The 25,026-nt window shown below is 44.9% G+C and overlaps 1 protein-coding gene across 11 annotated transcripts in view; it reads left to right on the top strand.

The window, feature by feature from the left end:
- The window catches only part of mbnl1 (muscleblind-like splicing regulator 1), a 238,329-nt gene that overhangs the window by 179,721 nt on the left and 33,582 nt on the right, over positions 1–25,026 (top strand). For all 11 annotated transcript variants that reach the window (XM_043702714.1, XM_043702715.1, XM_043702716.1 and 8 more), the window contains one exon: positions 3,617–3,811. In XM_043702714.1, coding sequence (XP_043558649.1) covers positions 3,617–3,811 — 195 coding nt within the window. The remainder of the gene's footprint in view (positions 1–3,616; positions 3,812–25,026) is intronic.

Raw genomic sequence — 25,026 nt, 5'->3', positions numbered from 1 at the left:
AACTCCACATTTTCACAGCAACTCAAACTTAGTGTCATTGGAAAATATTGTGCAATCTTTGGCCCCTCATGCTCGAAGCAGCTCTTTGAAAGGATTATCAACATAATCTTCCTCGTTAACCCTGTATCATTTCCTTTGTCTTAAGTATTTATCTATCCTCACCCCTTTTAAGCAATGCTATTGAATCCACTTCCATCAAACTCCAGATCTGAATAAAAATAATTCTTGCTGTCTCCCTCTGGTCCTTTTGCCAAGTATCTTAAATCTGCGTTCCCTAGTTACCAACCCTCCCACATGTGGGAACAGTTTCTCCCTATCTCCTCAATCAAAATTCCTTACAATCTGGAACCCAAGTATATCTTAATTCTGATATCAAGGGCAGAACAAACATCGGAGTTTCTCATTAATTATTACTTGTGATTAACTAAGTCAAGCATTTAGAGGATTTAAAACAAATTAGCATCACTTTTGTCACACATGGTTTTATCTGATCTATAAACTGTATGATTGATAGATTGGTGGCATTAGGGGGCAGATTTCTGAGAATTTTGCAGCTGCTGTTGGAATAAAGTAGATGTTAGCAATTAGTATTCCAGTGTTCTGCTATGAATAATAATTGAAATAAAAACAAATTTGCAGTAGATGGGTGTTGCAATTAATTGCAATGGCTCACTATATCCCCATGATGATGTAATTTATCCTGTAAGAATGCAGGGACATTTAGCCAATTGAACTTGCTTCAGTGACAGCATTGCTGATCTTCTATTTCCAACTCCATTTCCCCAGACTGACCGCATATAAGACCATAGGGTATAGCAGTAGAATTAGAACATTCGGCCCATCAACTCTACTGCACCATTGAATGATGGCTGCTATGTATCTCAACCCCATTCACCCACTTCTCCCCATCACCCTGGGTCCCCTTACAAATGTCTTCATTTCCACAGTATCCAAATACCTTGAATATATTCGATGAAGTCAAAAGTCACACACCACCAGGTTGTTTGACTTTGTTCACCCCAATCCAACACCTGCAGCTCCATGTCATACTCAATGGATACACTCTCGCCTTTTCGAGTGAGGAATTTCAAATGATTCACAGTTCTCAGTGAAGAAATTTCTCCTCATCTTAGTCTAAATTGTCACCTAATTACTCTGACGTTGTGACCCTGTGATTCAGGTTCCCCACCTCAGAGGAAGGTCCTTTCAGCATCAACCATATTAAGCCGCTTGAGTGTTGTATATGCTGCAATGAGATGAGATCTCTTTCTCGAATCCACTCGATCTCTGCTGTTAGGATAATCTGATAAACTGCTGAATGAAACAATTGAATGTTTGGAGTAATTACTGTACGTTGCACAGTTGCATATTTACATAAGTTGCACACTATTCACTCCCTTCCTGCTGCATCCTTTCTCTTACACTTCCTTCTGTTTGCAATTCCTTGCCTTAGGGGCAGTTACTGATTCATACTAGGAGTATGCCTCACACAAGGGACCTGAAACTCTCCCACCTTTCATTCCAAGTGATCACCTCTCAGCTTGGGTTGAGAATTTGCCAATTATGCGAGCATTGCGTGAGGCACCACAGTTGTCCTCACCTGACCTCCTTGTGTGGAAACTCCTTGGTGAGTCTTGCCCCACAGTAACTGGGGCAGGAAACAGGAAAGTTCATTGTGCTGCCCTCATTGTTGCCCCAGTAACCAACACAGACTAGGAACTAAACCATTGTTTCTGCTTGTGCAAACAGTGGGATTTACCCATTGAGTTATGTTCATTTGAAATTCATTTGAAAGCAGTTGCTGTTCGCTGACAGACAATGTTTTGATTCCGCCCAACAAGTTTAGATCACATGTTGATGATTCACATTGACCCTCAGCTTCTTTGTTCTTTATTTGAAAGCGCTCAGTCTCTCTGCCTGGCCTTGATAAGCTGAGCACGATAGGGATCGGAGTAAGTTATTCAGTCCATCAAACCTGCCCACCCCATTCAGTATGGCTGTGGCTGATCAAACACTTCAATGCCCTTTACCTACACTATCCCCATTACTCTCAATGCCAATGGCAATCCAAAATCTATCAGTCTTTACCTTAGATAAAGTCTGAGTTTCCACAGCCCTCTGTGGTAGACAATTCCAAAGATTCACAAATCTCTCAGTAAAATAAATTTTCCACATTACGGACCTAAATTCCCCCATCAATCCCTTTTAAGTATTTTGTACGTTTCCATGAGATCGTCTCTTATTCTTCGAAATCCTAGAGAATGCTTGCCCAGTATTCCCAAACTGTCTTCATTGGACATCCCCATCCTCCAGGGAACCAGTCTGGTGAACTTTCATCCCAGTCCTTCTGTGGCAGTAACATCTTTCCAGAGATAAGGGAACCAAAACTGCGCACACCACTCCAGATGCCCAGACAGTAACAGATTACTTGCCTTGAGTAGAGAATTACACTAAGCTCATCGACCATTCAATAGGTTGTGGCACATCAGAATAAGATATAATCCAGCGCTCATTATCTTGTACACCTCTATCAAGTTACCTGTCTTCCCCATTCTCTTCAGTGTGAAAAGCCCTAGCTCACTCAACCTCTCTTCATAAGACAAGATACCTCATTATTATAATTAAATATAAATTCAATTAGAGTCCAGATTAGAATGGTGCTGGAAAAGCACGGCAGGTCAGGCAGCATCCGAGGAGCAGGAAAATTGATGTTTCGGGCAAAAGCCCTTCATCAGGAATGAAGACAGGGAGCCACCAGGGTGGAGAGATAAATTCAATTAGCCCAATGTGAGTGTTCTTTTTTAGTCTGGGGTCTCGTAAACACAGCGTTTGATCAACTTGATGCCCTTTGCTCCTTTTCAAGGCACCCCTCTCTTTCAGGATCCTCAGGGAGGTTCTTAAAATTAGGTCAGACTTTGAGGCAGGCCAAATAAACTCATCACTTCTTCCAGATAGCCACAGAATGGCAGAGCCAAACAGGAGGCCACTCAACCATATTTCTCTGGGCCGGTCATTTTAACTTTATTACTCTCACTTCTATGCTCTTCTACCACGGCCCACAATGTCTTTACATGTCCTGAATCACATACCCTTCACAGAAAGTTTGGAATTATTTAGTATGGAAAATTGTTATTTGTACACAAGACCTCCAGTCGATTTCACTCCCCCTACATCTTTCCCTGCAGCACAGGAAATTTTCTCAATTGGCGTATTTAGTTTTCAAAGCTGTTTATCAATTATATCCATGTCCTCTGGCTACCAATCCTACCACTGTAATCAGTTTCTGCTTGTCTGCTCCAACAAAACCATTCCCGGCTCCAGGGCGAACCTGTTTCTTCAGTCAGTCCACATCCCTAAAGTTCCGTATCCCCAGTAACATTCTGGAATACCTCCACTACACTGTGTCTAATGCCTTCCTAAAGGACCAGAATTGGCCACAAACTGCAGCTGAGGTCCATCCTTTCAAATCCTCAACTTCTCTCAAGTGGATTAATGCGCTGTTAATGTTTGGGGGACAACGCCACTAGTTAGTGATGAGGAAGTGATGACCATTTGGCCAGTTAGTCTTGACTGATTGATGATTAACCCCTTGCTTCTACTGTTTTCTGTCTTCCAGCCGATGTTTTCCGTCACCCCAGGCCTTGCGACTAATCCCAACGCAGCTTTCAACCCTTACCTGGGACCGGTCTCCCCCAACCTGGTCCCCGCTGAGATCTTACCCAGCGCACCGATGCTGGTCACGGGGAATCACGCTGTTCCGGTCCACACTGCAGCTGCTGCACAGAAGCTGATGCGAACTGACCGTCTCGAGGTGAGCCTGAAACTTCATATGCAATTCTTTCCTCAAATGCCAAGAAGTCTTGGTGTTTTACGCTGCGAGAATCAACTGTCAATGTGCAATGGCCGAAAATGCAATTGGAAGCAGAAATTGGCATCACCAGAATCAATGAATTATCGCTGAAAGACCCGATAGTCTTATGAGCCAGTTTGGCCTGTCTCTTCTGAAAAATGGCACTGGGGTCACCCAGGGATCAGCAAAACTAGCATCCTTTTTGGGTCATTGATTGGCTTGGTGATGTCAATTAGGCAGCTCTGTGCTTGAATCCATGCTCGGTGCAAGTTGGTTAAGGCTCGTCAAGCTCACTTCAACTAGGCATATTTGTAATGGACCAAAGAATTAACAATTGGGTTGCCGCAGGTAACAGAACAAGAATCACTGCCAATGATACCCTTTTGGGTAAACAGGTAAGAAATCAACCAAGATAAAAGAAGCTCAGCACGAGCAGAAGAAAAGACTCAGCAAGAGCAGAGGGAACCTGGCCAAATGGAATCAGTGTTGTCGTCAGTATTTCTAAGGTGGCTTCTGCTCCATGCTACCCACTGGTGGTGAAAGGCTTGCAGTATAATTTTACATTCCTTACGCTTCCTTATTGGGTGACCTGCACACAGGCAAAGCCATAGAAGAGAGGCAGCCGATTAGGGAGGACGTCACTTGCCCCATTCATGTGCCACATTCACCCAGGACCAGTATGTAGACTTGGATTGGCCAACCCACTTTTGTCACAGTCCTCACGATTTGGATTTTGTATAAGATGCAAAATGGCAGTTGATTTGTCAGGCTGGACATTGTTTGCGGGAACTGTAAAATATGTTGTGTAATAGCAATGGTAAATCCATTAATCCTTTAAGGAATCGTTTTGTTTTACTCGCATTCAGTGGCAATGATAGAAAGATGAATTTTGTGCAAGTACGTTAGTTCTTTTCTTAACATGGTCATCACGTTAACACACCAATGACTCGGTTGTCTGTCGGCAGTGATCCATGTACCTGACCTGTATTAACTCTGACTTGATCCATAGAGCTGCTGTCCTGGAATTAGATAGTTATATGTTCTTATCCAATGTGAAGACTTGAATACAAAACTTGAGACTGAAGGCTTGCTGTAATGTTGGTCAGATAAAACTTTCAGCAAAGGCCCTGCCTCCTCTCTCAGGTGGTTATAAAAGGACTACTGATTTTATTTCAAACGTAAAGTGGCAACAATCTCCTCAGTAATCTGACCAAGGTTTATCCCTCAATCAACAATGAGATTTTTATTATCACATTGCTATCATAGATACATGTTGAGTTCTTTTTTATATTCATTCATGGGGCTTGTGTTGCTGGCTGGAGCAGCATTTATTACCCGTATCTAATTGTCCTTCAGAATGTGGTGTTGAGTTGCATTTTTGAAACAGTGTGGTCTGTTTGAGTAGATGGACCTGCATTGAGGGGAACCTGCAGATGGTGGTAGTGTTCCCATGTTCCTGTCTCCCTTGTCCTTCTAGATGGAAGTGTTCATGAGTTTAGAAGGTGGTTTTGATGAATTTCTGAAATGAATGTGGTGTATACTTGCTGCCCCTGAGCATTGTTGGTAGCAGGAGTAGATGCAATGCCAAACAATAGACTGTTTTATCCGAGATTTTAGGGTGACGTTTGATCTGCATTCATCCAGTGCAAATTGACTGCTGCATTTCTTGCATTATGACAGTGACTGCTCTTTAAATATACATGATACTCTATAAAGTGCTTTGGGATAATTCAAGGTCAAGAAGGGCGCTATAGAAATGTAACTTTCTAACATGTCAACTAATTAGCAACTTTGAAGGTTTTAATATATGGAAGTTTCTTCTAACACAACGTAATAAATCTCAATTAGATCACAGCACTTCTAAGTAGATTTAATTGCTGCACCTTTCTGAAAGAGCGACATATTGTACCAGGGGAACTGCAGGCCCTGTATCCACTCTCAGTCATGATGTTTTCTGGAACTGACGCAGTGAGTAGACTTTTCTTGGAGTGAGTTGTCAAAATCTGGAATGTTCGGCTTGATGGAAGCACACTGAATAGTAATTCCCAAAAGGCAACTGGATTAAAATTTTAAAAGAATCAAAAATGTTTGAAGGGCTATAGGAAGAGAAAACACAAACGATCTGGAAGAGCCGGCTCAGCAGAGGGAAGACTAAAATGCCTCATTTTGTGCTGTAATTTGTTTTAGTTCTGTCTTACTTCAGCATGAAGTCACATGGTTGGAGTGTCAGCCTTTTCTGTTGAACTGGGCTTGCCTCAAATCCTGTGATTCCGCTTTGCATTAGACCTGGCGATCAGAATCGGTGCACTCAGTTTTAACTCTGTGTAAGTTGATCAACTTTGAATGAGTTAAATATCGCCTGGATTATGGAAGCGGGGCGAGCGTTTTGAGTCAGGAGATCAAATTTTTTTTTGGAGTGTAGGGGCGATACAACTTTAAGAGTGACCTGCAGGGCTAACACTGTCCAACAGCCAGGTCACATATTGTTATCCAGGGTTTTCTCTGCTTCTGTTAAGAGGATCTGCTGATGAGAGAGAGAGAGAGAGAGAGAGAAAAAAAAAGAGAGAAATAGCAAAGCAGAATTTGCTGGAGTTTTTCGGAGCCATAGCATTACGACGTATATTTCATGGCAGAATAAGGCACATTTCCTTTCTGAATGGTGAGGTAAATTTAAAAGTAAACATTGTGGCAGCTTCTGATTGTTTAAAAATTCCACAGAGGCAATTATGTAATAGCTGGAGCATAACGCATGGGAGAGTCATGGAGTTGCAATTAAAAATAAGGCGGTGCTGGAGACGAACCGAATGACTGGAATAACATGGAACACAAACAGAAGCTTCTGGAAAAGCCCACAGGGCGAGCAGCATCTATGAAGATGGTTTCTCTTCATTTGGTTTGTCTCCAGCACTACCTTATTTTTGTAATTATCTCACTGCCATTTTAATCAGATTTTAGGGCCGTCCCTTCAGTTGTATTCAGCTATTAACATTTTACTCTCACTGTCTAATATCCATGGTCACCTGCAGAGATTTATTATGATACTCACCTCACACCATTTGAATGATATCTTGATCTCTCTGCCTATAATTTCAGTGCCTGTGTGCTTCTCCCTCACCACCTGATGAAGGAGCAGCACTCAAAAAGCATGTGATTTCAAGTAAACCCTTTTGGACTATAACCTGGTGTTGTCTGACTTCTGACTTGGTCCACCTCAGTCCAACACTGGCACCTTCGCATCAAAGGGAGACCAGATCTGGACACATTACTCCTGAAGAAACCTCAGTTGAGTTGAAAACTAGGATGCAATTTGTAAAATTGATGTTTCTGAACCGGAAGGCAGTGCACAATTGAATAGGGCTTGGGTTGACATCACAACTATTTGCTCGTGATTATAGACTCCAAGTGAAGATACAAGCCAGTTGAATTTGGTACTTGAGGAATCCAGATTCACGTTATAGTATGAGGCATTGTGATTCATATCATTCCTCTTCTTTGACCTATGCTAAACTAAACACAGCTGTGTTAAGCCCCACCATAAACATGAACCTTTGCATTAAAGGGGTGGTATGGTGGCTCAGTGGTCAGCACTGCTGTCTCACAGCGCCAGGAACCCAGGTTCAGTTCCCGACTCGGGTGACTGTGTGTGCGTGGAGTTTGCACATTCCCCCCAGTTTGCGTGGGTGTCCTCTGGGTGCTCCGGTTTCCTCCCACTAACCAAAGATGTGCAGGTTAGGTGAATTGGCCATGCTGAATTGCCCATCATGTTCAGGGGTGTGTGTTGGCTAGGTGCATTAGTCAGGGGGTAAATGCTGAGTAGGAGTGGAATAGGTTACTCTTTGGAGTAGACTTGTTGAGCCAAAGGACCTGTTTCTGCACAGTAGGAATTCCAAAGATAGAAAGCGCATCATTCTTCCCTCGAATACACTTAACAATAAACACGGTTAATTAGGCAGTGACACACTCATTGTAAATGTAAATTATGTCCTGTTTCTGTAACTTTATTGAGAATGGATTTTGTATGCAGTCAGCACAGATGTAATGCACAACATCAGCACGCACTCACAGAGCAACTTAGCTGCCATAACAACTTGCAGCCTTCCTGAACATCGTAAAACATTCTCATGACACGTCACAAGAATATTATCAAATATAATTTAGCACTGTGCCACATCTGGAAATTGGCCAAAGTTTATCAGACAGTGGTTCTAAGATGTGTCTTGGAGGACAGACTCACAATCCCAGAATTCCCTTCCCAGTGGAATAATGGGTCAGCCCTGCAGCGGTTCAAGATGGCAGCTCACCATCACCTTCTCAAATAATAACTAGGGATGGGCAATAAATTCTGGCCAGCCAATGGTGCCTAATCCAACAAATGAATAAATAACTTAAAAATAGGGAGGCGCAGAGGTTTAGGGAGGGAAGCTCAGAGCAGCTAAAGGCCAGTACAGCGACAGATTCCACCATGCTTCACCATAATGGGAAGATACGGAGAGCCAGCAGGAATTATGAGAAGGATATTGTCAGTGGGGGAATGGAGAAACGGAAGAAACATTTTCAAAGATCCTGATGGTTGAAGAATCTGTCAATAAGAGCCATCAACTAGAGAGGGCAGAACATGGACCAGATAGAAACAATATGAGGGTGCAAATATTTTTCAAACTGATGGTTGTTTCTGCAAGATATTTGTGAGCAAAACTAGTATTTATTGTTCATCTCCAGCTGCTGTTGAGAAGATAATGATGGGTTGCCTTCTTGAACCTCTGTAGCCTCCCTGGTGAAACTGATATTAGATGGGAGTTATAAGATGTTGTGTTGATCAGATCCAAAAGCCAATCTGCTGCAGTAACAGCGTTGTGAACATTGTTGCATCTGGTGCCATCCCCTACTCTGTGTTGCTGTTCAGTTCCAGTTGCAAACTTGACTTGTTTAGTCGGCGTTTTTCCAGTCAATTTGAACCATTTGAGAAATGAACTGGAAAAGCACATTGTTCAAAAAAAAAGGTCTAATCTCCAGTTTTAGCAATTAACCAGGACAGGAATAAAATACAGTTTGAGGAGGGAGAGTTGATCCCTACCTGGTATGAAAAGGTTAAAAAAAAAAGGATTGGCAGATCATGTTTGCAGAGGTGGTGGCCCAGTGGTATTATTGCTAGACTGTTAATCCAGAAACCCAGGTAATGTTCCAGGGGTCCATCTGCCATAAATCAGAAAATAAAAATCAGGAACTAAGAGTCCAATGATGACCATGAAACCATTGTCAATTGTTGGAAAACCCATCTGGACTCAAGAGTGTACTTCAGGGAATGAAACTTAGCTAGTCTGGCCTACATGTGACTCCGGAGGCATTTGGATGGGTATATGAATAGGAAGGGTTTGGAGGGATATGGGCCGGGTGCTGGCAGGTGGGACTAGATTGGGTTGGGATATCTAGTCACCATGGACGGGTTGAACCGAAGGGTCTGTTTCCATGCTGTACATCTCTATGACTCTATGACCCACAGCAATTTACTTTCTGTTCATTTGTGGGATGTGAATACTGAATGGCCTGGACAGAGTGGATGTTGGGAAGATGTTTCCATTGGTAGGAGAGACGAGGACGCGAGGGCATAGCCTTAGAGTAAAGGGAAGACCCTTCAGAATGGAGATAAGGAGAAACTTCTTCAGCCAGAGAGTGGGGAATCTATGGAATTCACTGCCACAGAAGGCTGTGGAGGCCAGGGTTTGAGTATATTTAAGACTGGGATAGCTAGGTTCTTGATTATCAAAGGGATCAAGGGTTACAAGGAGGAAGTGAGAGAATGGAGTTGAAAAACTTATCAGCCGTGATTAAATGGCGGAGCAGACTCAATGGGCTGAATGGCCTAATTTCTGCTCCTATGTCTAATGGTCTTATGTTGAGCATTGCTGACTGAGCAGCATTTATTGCCCATCCCTAATTGCCCTTGAGAAGGTGGTGGTGCGGCCTTGCAGTCCACCTGCTGTAGGTTGACCCACATGCCCTGAGGGAGGCAATTCCAAGATATTGTCCCAGTGACAGTCAAGGACATATTTCCAAGTCAGGATGGTGAGTGGCTTGGAGGGGAACTCGAAGGTGAAGGGGTTCCCATGTCTTGTCATTCTAGATGATGGCGGTCATGGGTTTGGAAGGTGCTGTCTGAGGACCTTTGACCAATTTCCAATTTGGAATTTCCATTTCTAATCAACTTGGTTGACTCTTATCTGCCCTCTGGGCAATTAAGGATGGGCAATAAACACTGGCCTGGCCAGTAACACCTAAATCCTGTGAATGAATCATCTCCATTGACTTCAATCATTGTATACCATTGTGCAAAGTCCCAATTATGCTGCTGGTTTAACCATGTAGAAGGCTGTAAATGATATGAACGTTAAGAATTAAGTGTAAGAATGGGTCAAACTCAGCCCCTCAAATCCATTCTGCCATTCAATAAGGTCATATTTGATCTAATTACTCTGCATTTCCACCTATCACCGATGACCTTTCACCCCCACTTTGCTTGTCAAGAATCTGTCTGCTCAAGGGCAAATATTGCAGATGCTGGGTATCTGAAAAAAAGAAAACGGAAATTACTGGAGAAACTCAGCGGGTCTGGCAGCATCTGTGGAGAGAGCACAGGGTTAATTATGAATCTCGTTTTATTCTCCCTTAGAAATAAAAGGAGCAGGGAAGTGGTGTTTTTTACGCTGTTGGAGGAGGAGGAGAAAGTGGAACAGGTTGTGATGGTCTTTTTTATTCATTCATGGGATGTGGGTGCTGCTGCCTGGGCTAGGATATACTGCCCATCCCTAATTGCCCAGAGGGCAGTTAAGAGTCAACCACATGGCTGTGGTTGCAGTCACATGTAGGCCAGACCAGGTGAGGATCCCAGTTTCCTTCCCTAATAGGTATGAGTGAACCAGATGGGTTTTCCCCGATGATTGGTGATGGATTCATAGTCGTCATTCGACTCTTAATTCCACGTTTTACTGGTACACTGGTAAAAGACAAAAGGAGTGTCAATGGGGCTGAGGGAGAGTTGGAGAAGTAAAATGGGTATAAATGAAGGAGTGAAAAGGAGAAAATCAACTCACTCTGCTGATAGCAAAGTTGACAAGACCTGGGCGGGGGGGGGGGGTGTGGGGGAGGTGTTGGGGTGGGAGGTGAAAAAAGACAGAAGTCGTCCTTCACGTTGAGGAACCTAATATTGAGTCTTAGAGGCTGTAACCTGCCAAAGTGGAGAATGAGGTGTTGTTCCTCCAGCAAGGTGCTTAATTGAAAAGGCATAAATATATCGACCTCTGCAAAATATTTAAAGATTCTGATCCCACTGCCTTTGAGGAAGAGAGTTCCAAAGACTCACGGCCCTCCGTGAGACAAAACATTTCCCTCTTATCTTCTCATTTAGACAGACCCTTATTTTTAAACAGCAATAGGCTGGGGCTGTTTTCCCTGGAGCATCGGAGGCTGAGCAGTGACCTTATAGAGGTTTATAACATCACAACGGGCATGGATAGGATAAATAGACAAGGTCTTTTCCCTGGGGTGGGGGAGTCCAGAACTAGAGACCATAGGTTTAGGGTGAGAGGGGAAAGATATAAAAGGGTCCTAATGGGCAACTTTTTCACACAGAGGGTGGTGCATGTGTGGAATGAGCTGCCAGAGGAAGTGGTGGAGGCTGGTACAATTACAACATTTAAAAGGCATCTGGATGTGTTTATGAATAGAAAGGGTTTAGAGGGATATGGGACAAATGCTGGCAAATGGGATTAGATTTATACAGGATATATAGTCAGCATGGATGAGTTGGATCGACAGGTCTGTTTCCGTGCTGTACATCCCTATGATTCAATGACTTCTCATTCTAAGTTCCCCCATAAGTAGAATCACCCTTTCCACGTCATCTTGTCAAGATCTCAGTGTCCCCCGGCCCTCCCCATGAGGAGAGATTGAGTGGACTACACCTACGTTTCCTAGAATTTAGAAGAATAAAAGTTGACCTCATTGAAATATGGAACATTCTTCAAGAAGGTAGAAGCTGGAAGGATGTTTCCGCTGACTGGGGAGCCTAGAATAGGTGCCGTGATCTCACATGAGTGAGTTTCGTTCTTTGGGACTGAGATCCCAAAAGGAGAAATCTTTTCCACTCAAGGGGTTGGCGAATCTTATGGAATTTTCTACCACAAATGACTGTCACTGAATATATCAAGACACAGATTGATAGAATGTTGGAACTCAAATAATTGAAGTTATTACTGATGGAATTGAGCTGGAAAATCAGCCTGGGCGGATTCAAAGTGTCAGTTGACCTACTCCCTTCTGTATTTCATGCATTCTGTGCTACCGAGGCTATGGAGGTAAATTAGCTCAGTTGGCTGGACAGCTGGTTGACAATGCAGAGTGATGCTAACTTCGTGGGTTTAATTCCTATATCAGCTGAGGTTACTATCAAAGTCCCTCCTTCTCAACATTGCCCCTTCCTTGAGGTGTGGTGACTCTCAGATTAAGTCACCCCTAATCATCTCCCTCTAATGAGAGAGCAACCCTCTGGGGACTTTGCCTTTTACATTTATAGCTGCCCTACTCCATCCTCATCCAGCATATATTTTTGAATATTGATGAAAATTCACTTGTTCCCTATATTTCCCACAATCCCATGCTTCCTTTGGTGTTCTGTTCAAGAGAAATGACTAAGTCTTCACGTTAAAAGGCGTTTCCTAAACTGCCTAAACCCCACGACACAGACTTAAACATATCACAGACATTTTTCTCTTTTGGTTTGGTATCAAATGAAGCAAATGTGTGTTAGCCTTTGTGACTATTCATGGTGAGGAATGAGTTGTAATATCTAGGCAGACAACTCATGCATAGATCTAGACCCTTGGTGGTCATGACATCTTCAATATTTATCTGAGGCTAAAACAGATGTAATAACAATATTTTCATTGAAGGGTAGTGTGTTAAAGTTTTTGGATCACAAGTTTCTGCCTCCAAGCGCTTTAAACTATTGCTGTGTCTATGATATCTCCATGTTGATCAGCAGAATTTAGGCGCTTACTTAAATATTGCACCTCATCCTTTCTCACCAGTTGAATGGCTCTTTCTGAAAGTAAATCTTCCAAATGACTTGCTCCGCAATGTTGTAACACACCTCTGGAGCAGATGAGACTTGAACTCATCACACCTGCCTTTGAGATAGGGCCACTACCACAAAAGCCCCTACTCATCCTGGACCTTCTGTCAACATGTTGGGAAACATGAAAGGCTATATCATAAATTGATCCACTAAGGGGTTAGCACTGCTGCTTCACAGCGCCAGGGACGGGGGTTCGAGTCCACCCTCAGGCAACTGTCTGTGTGGAGTTTGCACGTTTTCCCCGTGTCTGTGCGGGTTTCTTCCAGGTGCTCCGGTTTCCTCCCACATTCCAAAAGATGTGCAGGTCAGGTGAATTGGCCTTGCTAAATTGCCCGTAGCGCTAGATACATTAGTCAGAGGGAATTGAGTCTGAGTGGGTTACTCTTCGGAGGGTCGGTGTGGACTTGTTGGGCTGAAGGGCCTGTTTCCATGCTGTACAGAATCAAATCTGACTGAACTAGAGATGTGTTCAGTTAGCAACTGTAACTATAGTAACAGTAAGGGCACACATATTAGATTCAGTTCCCCATAAGGAACAAAGAAAATTTACAGCCTAGGAACAGGCCCTTTGGCCCTCCAAGCCTGAGCTGATCCAAATGTACTGTCTAAACCTGTCGGTCAATTCCTAAGCATCTGTATCCCTCTGCTCCCCACCTACTCATGCATCTGTCCAGACGCATCTTAAATGAATCTACCATGCCTGCCTCTACCACCACTGCTGGCAACACATTCCAAATGCCCACCACCCTCTGTGTGAAGTACTTGCCGTGTGTATCCCCCTTAAACTTTCCACTTCTCACCTTGAAAGCATGGCATCTCGTTATTGAATCCTTCACCCGGGGAGAAAGCTTGTCTCTATCTACCCTGTCTATACCCTTCATGATTTTGTAAACCTCAATCAGGTCCCCCCTCAATCTCCTTTTTTCTAGTGAAAATAAACCTAACCTACTCAACCTCTCTTCATAGTCAGCACCTTCCATACCAGGCAACATCCTCATAAGCCTTCTCTGCACCCTCTCCAAAGTGTTCTAGTGAAAATAAACCTAACCTACTCAACCTCTCTTCATAGCTAGCACCTTCCATACCAGGCAACTCCTCATAAGCCTTCTCTGCACCCTCTCCAAAGTGTCCACATCCTTTTGGTAATGTGGTGACCAGAACTGTACACAGTATTTTAAGTGCAGCCGAACCAATGGCTTGTACAATTTTAACATGACTTGCCAGCTCTTATACTCAATACCCCGTCCAGTGAAGGCAAGCATACTATGTGCCTTCTTGACCACTCTATATCCACCTGTGCAGCCACCTTCAGGGTACACTGGGCCTGCAGATCTCTCTGCCCATGTTTAAAAGGAGGTCCAATCTTTTAGTCATGTTCACCAGATAGTTCAGGAAGTGCATGTATGTAGATGTGGAGTGGGAACAGTTTTGTTTCGGTTGCTACATCTCTCCCCATAACTAAGTAAACCGTTGCTTCTTAATTTTTCTAATTTAAACTATTTTTGCCAAATCAGTCTAGTCAGAGATATCATTACACATCTCTGGAATGGGTGAGAGTTGAACCTGGGTCTTTTGGTCCTGGGCAAGGGGTGTTGCCACTGAGCCAAAGGACGGCTCTTTGTGATGTTAAGTGAGGGCTAGTCACTGGTCAGAGTTTTTTGAGTTATTGCTGTTGTATTAATGGTTATTTCAGGCACACAGTGAGTTTGATGGGAAGAAGTTTGAATTTATCACTGGACTAAGAGTTAAAATAAAAGAGAAATGTCATAAAAGCCAGAGGCCAGTTACAAGTACCTTCTTACATGCAGCAAGAGATAATGGAATGTGCTGCTGGAAAGGGTTATAACAGGAACAAATTAACTAGCAACTTGCCAAATGAAGTTGGAAAGTTACCTAAACAAAATAAAAACCTAAAGATGCTCGAAATTGGAAACAGGAACAGAAATTGCTGGTAAAACTCATCAGGTCCGGCAGCTTCTGTAGAGAGAAAATAGAGTTACCGTTTTGAGTCCAGAACCTGAGGACTGCATTCTGGCAAAGGGTGGCGAGACCTGGAGATGTCAAATCTCTTTCCTTTCCGCAGGTGCTGCTGAGTTTTTCCCAGTAATTTCTGTGTCCGTTTTGGAAAATTACCTGCAAGGGAATGGGATTGATTTGGTAGCTTTTTCAAAGGAACAGTACAAGCACGTTAGGGGGTGACTGGCCTCCTCCTGTACTCTGAAAGGCCCAGTTTGTTGAAGGAGAGGACTTGCGGTATGAATTTCCTTCATCCAGCAAATATGTGTCACGATCAGCTCTTTCAGACAATTGTAACTTGTCCAAAGAAAAGGGAATTTTTTGCAAAGTGGGTGACTGCAGACACCTGTGAACATTTCCAGTGCCGTGTTTCTCAGTGCTGACAGACTGCTGCCACCCAGTGTCAGGGATGAGAATTACCGGCAAGGAAGCCACCATTTGGCAACCCTTTAAAAATTGTCAACTGCCTCCTGCTGGTGGTCATCCCAGGGTTAGGAGACACGGCAGGTTCCACTTGGTAAATGTTGGTAGCGTGTTTTTTATGAGATGGAGTACCGAATAGTAAATAACATGGTGGAACATGGGCGACACGGTGGCACAGTGTTTAGCGCTGCTGCCTCACAGCGCCTGAGACCGGGGTTCAATTCCCGCCTCAGGCGGCTGATTGTGTGGAGTTTGCACGTTCTCCCCGTGTCTGCGTGGGTTTCCTCCGGGTGCTCCGGTTTCCTCCCACAGTGCAAAGATGTGCAGGTCAGGTGAATTGGCCATGCTAAATTGCCCGTAGTGTTGGGTATGGGTGGGTGGCGGGTCGGTGTGGACATGTTAGGCCGAAGGGCCTGTTTCCACACTGTAATGTAATGTAATCTAATCTAATCTAATCTGCAAGTATCGATAGATGATTAACCGGGGGTCCACGCAGTCAATTATTTGCCAGTGCTGCTGTCAAGTCTGCAAACTTTCAGCATTTGTCTCTACTTTCCCCTCATCAATACTGCCCTTCCATTTGCTCGTATTCTTCCTCTCTCTGTTTCACTGTCATACAATGATTTTGCAGGATCATTGCAGTATGACTGAAGATGTTTCACTGTGTGTGCACCATTTGAATTCTCTCTCGCTCTCCCTATTCTTCTGGGCATTTTGTATTTGCTGTGGTTTCAATCTCATAAAGAGATGATTGTATATAAGTATCTTGAGTATTAGCACAAACTCTGTAAAGGTGATCCAGCTACTGCATTTTACCCTCACGCTCAACCTTTATTCCCATTTGAGTCAACTGGAAAATAATTTGAGCAAAGTCTAATATTGACAGTCAATGAAAGCCACTTTTGCGTCCAAGAAAGTAGCAGTTATTCTCTAACAATGGCAGACAGGAAGAGGTCAGGCTGATCCACCCAGCCTGTCCCACACGATTGTGATCCCTTGTGACAATAGGGGATGGAATTCAGGGGAGGCCACATTGAGGTCTTAGTGGCTGGTTGGAGAGCCGCCAGTACCCCCGGTCTGGCCTGTTTATGGGACAGACCATGCTACCTGTGCCATTTACCTACTTGGCTCAAGGATCAAGGGCCTAGAGCTGCCAACAACTCCAGTGTATGCAGCAGCGCCACCAAGTGGACAGTGGCTGCTACAGGCACTACATACACCCAAGGCCTCAGAACCAGGAGGGATCCTGTCATGGGGCAGTAATGGCAGAGGTGGTGTCACCCGTGGTTTTGTAGGGGGGAGGGGGGTGGTAGGCAGCTAGAGAGGCAGGGTTTCTGTGCTCTTCCCTCTTTCTGATACTGGATCCCTTTGTCAGGAGTTGAGTACTTTTGTACAAAGGGCAATCCCCTCCCTTCCCACCCACCCATCTCAATGCCCATAAATAAAAGAGTCAGACTTTGCCTGTCATGACCACCCTGTGGTAAATTTCCCACTGAAGGTGCGATGAAATGTGCCGGGGCCCATGTGAGATTGGCTTCCTCCAGCACCACAACCTCTCCCATATTCCAACTCTAACCTCTTGCTCATTTCCCCCTTCCTTCACCCCTCCGAAAGGTGAAATCTCTCTGTTCCTCTCTCCTCAGTCAAGACCTGACTTAAAACTTTACCACCTTGACTAAAGCTTGCTTCAGCGCCACTTTATGTCGAGTAACTCCTTCCATGAAGCACCTTATGGAAATTCTACAATGTTAACCATACTGAATTACTGCAAGTTGTTGTAGCTCCCATTTGTTGAAGTTGGTTCATACATACAAGCAAGGAATAAGCGTAGGCCACTTAGTCCACTGCCATATTCAATACGATCATGAGTACTCTGATCTTAACTTCAGCTCTACATGCCTACATCTCCCCGACAATCTTTCATCTCCTGGGACGCCAGCCTGGCGCTGTGCATCTACTGCTGTCTTTGATTTGAAACCAGTTAAATTCCTGGAGGAATCTGATCTCAGGCAAGGTGACAATAGGTTGTCTACAGTTCAGACTCCAGTCTCTATCCGGTTACCCCCTGCATGAGGCCATGTCTGCGTGGACCATGGGTGAGGACTGCAAGACATTCACCAATGAGCAAGCAGCATGAGGAGACACTACCCAGACCCACAAGTAAAGAGTCACCAGTTGTGTGAGGTCCACTCGCAAGATTCAGCTGTCCATGAAGAGATGAGATTGAGTCACCCATTAGAGGAACAGGACAAGGGACAGAATAGGTTGCTTTGTGGGCTGTATAATCATTCTACTCTTAAAAACACAAATATTCTCCAAGGGGCTTAAAGGTTATGGGGGGAAAGTGGGAAAATGGGGTTGAAAAACCACTTGATTGAATGGCAGAGCAGACTCAATGGGCTGAATGGCCTAATTTCTGCTCCAGTGTCATGTACGGATTGACCAAATATGCAAGCTGGAGGCTTGCTGCCTCTTACAGACATAGAATGTTTTATTGAGTTTTGCACCTCGGCCGATACAATTAGCATGTGCAGCACTGAGCACGTTTCTCCTGCAGAACCAGTCTTCAATCTCTGTGCTGCAGTATTCCCTCTCCAGGGAAACCACTCATTCAAGTGGAACACACGACTCATGGCTTTAAGCTGCAATTAATGTCATTCAAATAATACACGTACAACATGTGACTGCGCGCACACACAAATACACGCAAACTTACAAATACATACACGCACATACGGATAACAACTGCTGTTTATATAGCAGTGTGACAGAATGAAACACTAAGAGGTGTTTCACAGGAGCATTCTAAAACAAAATATGACACATGCAGAGGACAAGATAAATTTCAATGTCAGAAAGGTGGAGGTACATTTTAAGTCGGAAAGTGAGCTGGAGTGTTAGCATGAGTGATAGATCAATGGTGGGAGTGTTAAATCCAGGGATACACCAGAGGCACATGTTAGAGGACCACAGATCCCATGAGGGTTGTAGGGCTGAAGGAGATTCCTGGCATAAGGAGGGCCGAGCCCATGGTGGGGGTTTATCAACACGAACGGGAATCTTTAAATCAAGATTTTGTTTCACTCGGGAGCCAGTGTAGGTCTGGAATTGTATCAGTGATATAATACTACAGTGTGTGAAATAAAAACAGAAACAGTGGCAGCACCTGTGGGAGAGAAACAGAGTAAGCCTTTGCTGTCCAGTGCCCCTTCATCAGAACTCAGTGTTGGGTGAGCAGGACTGACTATTGGTTATGACAGAGTCGAGAGTGTGGTGCTGGAAAAGCACAGCAGGTCAGGCAGCATCCGAGGAGCAGGAGAATCAACATTTCTGGCAAAAGTTACACAGGCAGAGAGATTTGGATGATCTAAGATTAGATTAGATTCCCTACAGTTTGGAAACAGGCCCTTCAGCCCAACAAGTCCACATTGACCCTCCGAAGAGCAACCCACCCAGACCCATTCCCCAACATTCACTCCTGACTAATGCACCTAACACTATGTGTAATTTAGCATGGCCAATTCACTTAACCTGTACATCTTTGGACTGTGCGAGGAAACCGGAGCACCCAGAGGAAACCCACGCAGACACGGAGAGAATGTGTAAACTCCACACAGACAGTTGCCCGAGGCGGGAATTGAATCTGGGTCCCTGACGCTGTGAGGCAGCAGTGCTAACCACTGTGCCACCATGCCATCCTGGGTTTAAGAAGAATATAGTGTGGGAGAACCTGGAATGAGTGGCATCTACAGTTAACTAAAGCATAAACGGCCTGAGATAACATTGAAATCAGACCATGTTCCGGGATTGTGGGAGCGGTAAGAGGTGCACTTGGTGATGATGAAATTCAGAAGCTCATTTCCTGGTCAGTGAGAGGTCAGAGTCGTAAACGGATGAACTTAATAACAGACTGTTGCCTGGGGGAGGCCAAAGTCAGCAGTTGTAATCAGAGCCATCAAACTCAATGACTTTCGTCCTCCTGATAATTTATCAGACGGAGACTTCCACTTATCTGGGTACACAGTGATAAATCCACAGCAGTGGAGAGAGGTTATGATGAAGCTGAGCTGGGTTCTGTCAGTGTACACGTGAAAACATCATCAAGGTGTCATCATTCAAGGACACACAGACCACACACACACGTTAAACACACTGAGAGATCCCATCTGAGTACCAACATCAAAAACAAAATCTTTCTTACTGTGTAATATTGTCAAAATGTTGGAGCGTTTACCACAAGCAGAGTTCCTTTATGAACCTACGACCTCTGACCTGTAACTATAGAGGGTTATTGCAACATGTCTAACTGAGAATGCTGATTCCTAAGGTGCTGGTTAAAATAAGGTTTACTGCATTCCCACTCCCATACCCATCGGGACCTCTAACTGAGCAATTAATGCAGAAAGTCAACAGTCACTGTACTGCCACTCACCAAGGGAACTGAGGTTCTCTTCAGAAGCAGTCAGACATGAAAGGTTAGTCTGGTAACAGGAACTATCTCTTCACTGACGTTTATCGACAGCAATATTGAGTCAGTCCATCTTCTCATCCCTCTCAAGTCAAGGTGACACAATACAGGACTAATTCTCCAGCGTACCTTTCAGAAAAACATCAGGCATTGTTGCAATGCTTTTATTTATTTGTAAATGTGATGCTGGCATCCCTAGTGTTATCATTTTATCAGACTGTGGATCTGCAAAATAATAGGACTTTTCAAACATGAGAAAGTTATTGTGACGTTATTAAGATTAAGAAACGGGGGTGAGTAGTCTTAAGTATAGATTACCTTTGATCTAATTGCATGATATTGTGTTTGCTCTTTGATAATCGCTGAGGGTTCAGCGATGAAGTGGGGGATTCAGCAATGAAGGGATGGTAGATCCTCTCTTATTGAATTGCCTGGTATTTGTGTGATATCTATAGTCCTTGCCATCTACTAGCCCAGGCTTGCCTGTGATTTAAATCTTGCTGCCTGTAGGAATGGACAGCTTTGTTATCTAGTTAACGCTATGCTTCCCCAACCTCCTGTCAATCTTCCATCCCTTTCGTCAGCAAATGACTATCCGAGTCCTGCGAAATGTGCGGACGCAATGGGCAAAATATTCCCAGTTCCAAAGTTGGGGATGGTGGAAATGGTCAGGAGAATAGGGAAGGTGCTGCATCAGGATGACTTCCAGAGGTATTCCCACCATCAGGAATGTTTACGAGGAGAATCTGGGACCTGGATCAGCTGTTACATTCTTCTGTTTCAAGCTTGCACTCCAATCGTGCAGCACATTAGTAAAACAGTAATGTGTATCTTCTATCTGATGATCAGACTATATACATACGCTGTTAACTTGGTGAGTGTAGAACATGTCTGCATTCGTTCACTGCTGTTATAGACTGAGTCTGGGACTATTACAGCACATCCTGTCTCAGCAGCAGTAAGGGATAATAGTTTAAGATATGTGCCCTCTGAAAGATACAGGTTCATCACATCCCAAGGTGGTGGGCTCCAGATTTTTAACTGGTCAGGTCTCCCGTTAGGAGTAATTTTGCAAAACCTTTGGCATTCCACCAAATTCAGTAATTGGGAAGGCCGCCAATTTAGTAGAGTCAGGCTCCTTGAGTTTAGCTAGGCCGGGGATTGCGTGTGCAGGACAGGGACGGTTGCTGAGTATGGTGCTATCACAGCCAGAGAGGGGACGGTGTTGGGTACGGTGTTAACACAGCCAGAGAGGGGACGGTGTTGGGTACGGTGTTAACACAGCCAGAGAGGGGACGATGCTGGGTACGGTGTTAACACAGCCAGAGAGGGGACTGTGCTGGGTACAGTGTTAACACAGCCAGAGAGGGGACGGTGCTGTGTATGGTGTTTTCACAGTCAGAGAGGGAATGGTGCTGGGTATGGTGTTATCACGGTCAGAGAGGGGACGGTGCTGGGTACGGTGTTAACACAGCCAGAGAGGGGACGGTGCTGTGTATGGTGTTTTCACGGCCAGAGAGGGAATGGTGCTGGGTATGGTGTTATCACGGTCAGAGAGGGGACGGTGCTGGGTACGGTGTTGACACAGCCAGAGAGGGGACGGTGCTGGGTATGGTGTTTTCACAGCCAGAGAGGGGACGGTGCTGTGTATGGTGTTTTCACAGCCAGAGAGGGGACGGTGCTGTGTATGGTGTTTTCACAGCCAGAGAGGGAATGGTGCTGGGTATGGTGTTATCACGGTCAGAGAGGGTACGCTGCTGGGTATGGTGTTATTACGGTCAGAGAGGGGACGGTTCTGGGTACGGCGTTATCACAGCCAGAGAGGGGACGGTGTTATCACGGTCAGAGAGGGGACGGTGCTGGGTACAGTGTTATCACAGTCAGAGAGGGGACGGTGCTGGGTACGGTGTTTTCACAGCCAAAGAGGGGATGGTGCTGGGTACAGCGTTATCACGGTCAGAGAGGGGACGGTGCTGTGTACGGCGTTATCACAGCCAGAGAGGGGACGGTGCTGTGTACGGTGTTGTCATGGTCAGAGAGGGGACGGTGCTGGGTATGGTGTTATCACGGTCAGAGAGGGGATGGTGCTGGGTATGGTGTTATCACTGTCAGAGAGGGGATGGTGCTGGGTATGGTGTAATCACGGTCAGAGAGGGACGGTGCTGGGTACGGTGTTTTCACAGTCAGAGAGGGGACGGTGCTGTGTACGGCATTATCACTGTCAGAGAGGGGACGGTGCTGGGTACGGTGTTATCACTGTCAGAGAGGGGACGGTGCTGGGTATGGTGTTATCACGGTCAGAGAGGGGACGGTGCTGGGTATGGTGTTATCACGGTCAGAGAGGGGACGGTGCTGGGTACGGTGTTATCACGGTCAGAGAGGAGACGGTGCTGGGTACGGTGTTTTTACCTTCGGAGAAGGGACGGTGCTGGGTATGGTGTTATCACGGTCAGAGAGGGGACGGTGCTGGGTACGGTGTTATCACAGTCAGAGAAGGGACTGTGCTGATTATAGTGCTATCACAGTCAGAGAGGGGACGGTGTTATCACGGTCAGAGAGGGAACGGTGATGGGTACGGTGTTATCACAGCCAGAGAGGGAACCGTGATGGGTATGGTGTTATCACGGTCAGAGAGGGGACGGTGCTGTGTACGGTGTTATCACAGCCAGAGTGGGGACGGTGCTGTGTACGGTGTTATCACAGCCAGAGAGGGGACGGTGCTGTGTACGGTGTTATCACAGCCAGAGAGGGGACGGTGCTGTGTACGGTGTTATCACAGTCAGAGTGGGGACGGTGCTGGGCACGGTGTTATCACAGCCAGAGAGGGGACAGTGTTGGGTACGGCGTTATCACAGCCAGAGAGGGGACGTTGCTGTGTACGGTGTTATCACAGCCAGAGTGGGGACGGTGCTGGGTACGGTGTTATCACAGCCAGAGAGGAGACGGTGCTGGGTACGGTGTTATCACAGCCAGAGAGGGGACGGTGCTGGGTACGGTGTTATCACAGCCAGAGAGGAGACGGTGCTGGGTATGGTGTTATCACAGCCAGAGAGGGGACGGTGCTGGGTATGGTGTTATCACAACCAGAGAGGGAATGGTGCTGGGTACAGTGTTATCACTGTCAGAGGATTCTTGCGGTCAGCTGTTGGCACTTCCCACATCTCCCAACTGTGACCATCAACCATGGATAGAGGTGACTTCACACTCGCCTTTGTATCTCAGTAATGTCTAAACGGTGTGACTCTCAATGCACAGACTGGGGGCATTGGCCATGCTGAACCTTTCAGGGATGTGTATGCTGGGTGGACTATGCATGATTAAAAGCTGGGTGAGGATTGGGTGGGGTGGTTTGAGGTGGGATTCTCTTCGGAGTGTCGGTGCTGACTCAATGGGTCAAATAGCCTCAATCTCCGCTGGAGGGATTCCAGGATCTTTTGGTGCAGGGTGGCCGACAGTGAGTCCTCCAGCTACGGCTTCCTTGATTGTTTGGCGAAGATGGAGGCAGCCAATTGTGAGGTAAAAACAATGACTGCAGATGCTGGAAACCAGATTCTGGATTAGTGGTGCTGGAAGAGCACAGCAGTTCAGGCAGCATCCAAGGAGCTTCGAAATCGACGTTTCGGGCAAAAGCCCTTCATCAGGAAGGGCTTTTGCCCGAAATGTCAATTTCGAAGCTCCTTGGATGCTTCCTGAACTGCTGTGCTCTTCCAGCACCACTAATCCAGAGCAGCCAATTGTGAGAGCACCTTGTGGAAAATAGCTCCACAGGTCTGGCTGGGAGGGGTGTCCAAACCTGGAGTCAGGAACCCAAGGCCTACAGGTCACCTCTGCTCTCGCTGCCTCCCTGTTCAACATATTAAGACACTGTACCATCAGGAGCCCAGAACATTCCATCACCACACAGTGGATTTGAATAAAGGCCCCAATTGTGGTGAATTTATTTCCCACCGAGTGACCTGACATACAGCATAAGGAAAAGATTTGAAAGGAGGAGCTCACTGTTTGAGGAACTGTGGGTAATTTCCATATTCCTCAAATTGAGATCCTGTGGAATCCAAGATACTGGCCTGTGACTTGGGACGTAATGTTAATGGGATTACCCTGCACCTTCGCTCTGCCTTTCAAACTTTACTCAGGACACTTGGTATTTACATTTCAACTGGTTTTACTTTTTTTGAACCTTTTCTTTTCTAGCTTAATGTTGCAGGCAAGGCAGATATGTTGCGAGGTCGGTAAAGAGGTGCTGAACATGTCGTAGGAAAAGCACACACCTCTCTAACCGCAGTTTAGAAAGTGGCAATATGCTGTGCGTATCAAAGAGAGGGATGTTAATGCTGCAGAATGAGGAGGATATTAGCAAGTGTAACCAAAAGCCTAGGAGAGAGTTTCTTAAGATTGGATGTGTTAAAGGAGAAGGATTGGGCAGACAGTAAGACAAGGAAAGAAACTCCAGAGAAAACATCTAATTAAAGGCTCAATGATAATGGGTCAGGTGAATGGGTAATGAACTCGAGTCCAGAGTGAAAGAAGCTGAGAATTTAAGCAGCAAGAGAGAGAAAGATAATTAGACACTGATAGATGGATAGAAAGATAGACCAAGAGACAGACAAATAGACAAAGACATAGATAGACAGATTGTTAAATAGTCAGATAGATAAACAGACAGACAGTCAGATAGATAGATAGATAAACAGGTCCAACTTAGGTTGATGATAGAAATCAAACAGCCAACGATATTCAAAACATACCCATAACAATTGTTAAAATAAAAATAAAGTAAAAAATAATATAAGAATTGCAGAATTATAAACGTTTCAGCGAACAAATAGTTACAATGTGTTGCAAAATACAGGTCTCCTTAATTTACAGAAGAAACATGAAAGGCCTAACTGCCCTCACAGGTTTATATTAACGTTCCTACATCATATTATCAGATTGCATTCATTAAATTCTTGACCATTTACAATTATTTATGACTTCTGCAAAGTAGAGAATAGGACTGACACAGACTATTCGTTCTGTACCTTACTTGCAGAAAGCTGTATTTTTCTCCTTAATTCCAGCCTATCTTAATTTTTGTCTGGCCATGGAAAGGAATAGTAGGTAAAAACAATGACTGCAGATGCTGGAAACCAGATT

This window comes from Chiloscyllium plagiosum, chromosome 13, assembly GCF_004010195.1.
Source record: "Chiloscyllium plagiosum isolate BGI_BamShark_2017 chromosome 13, ASM401019v2, whole genome shotgun sequence".
NCBI lineage: Eukaryota > Metazoa > Chordata > Chondrichthyes > Orectolobiformes > Hemiscylliidae > Chiloscyllium > Chiloscyllium plagiosum.
The sequence above is the reverse complement of the archived record's forward strand: the minus strand, read 5'-3'. Positions and strand labels throughout refer to the sequence as shown.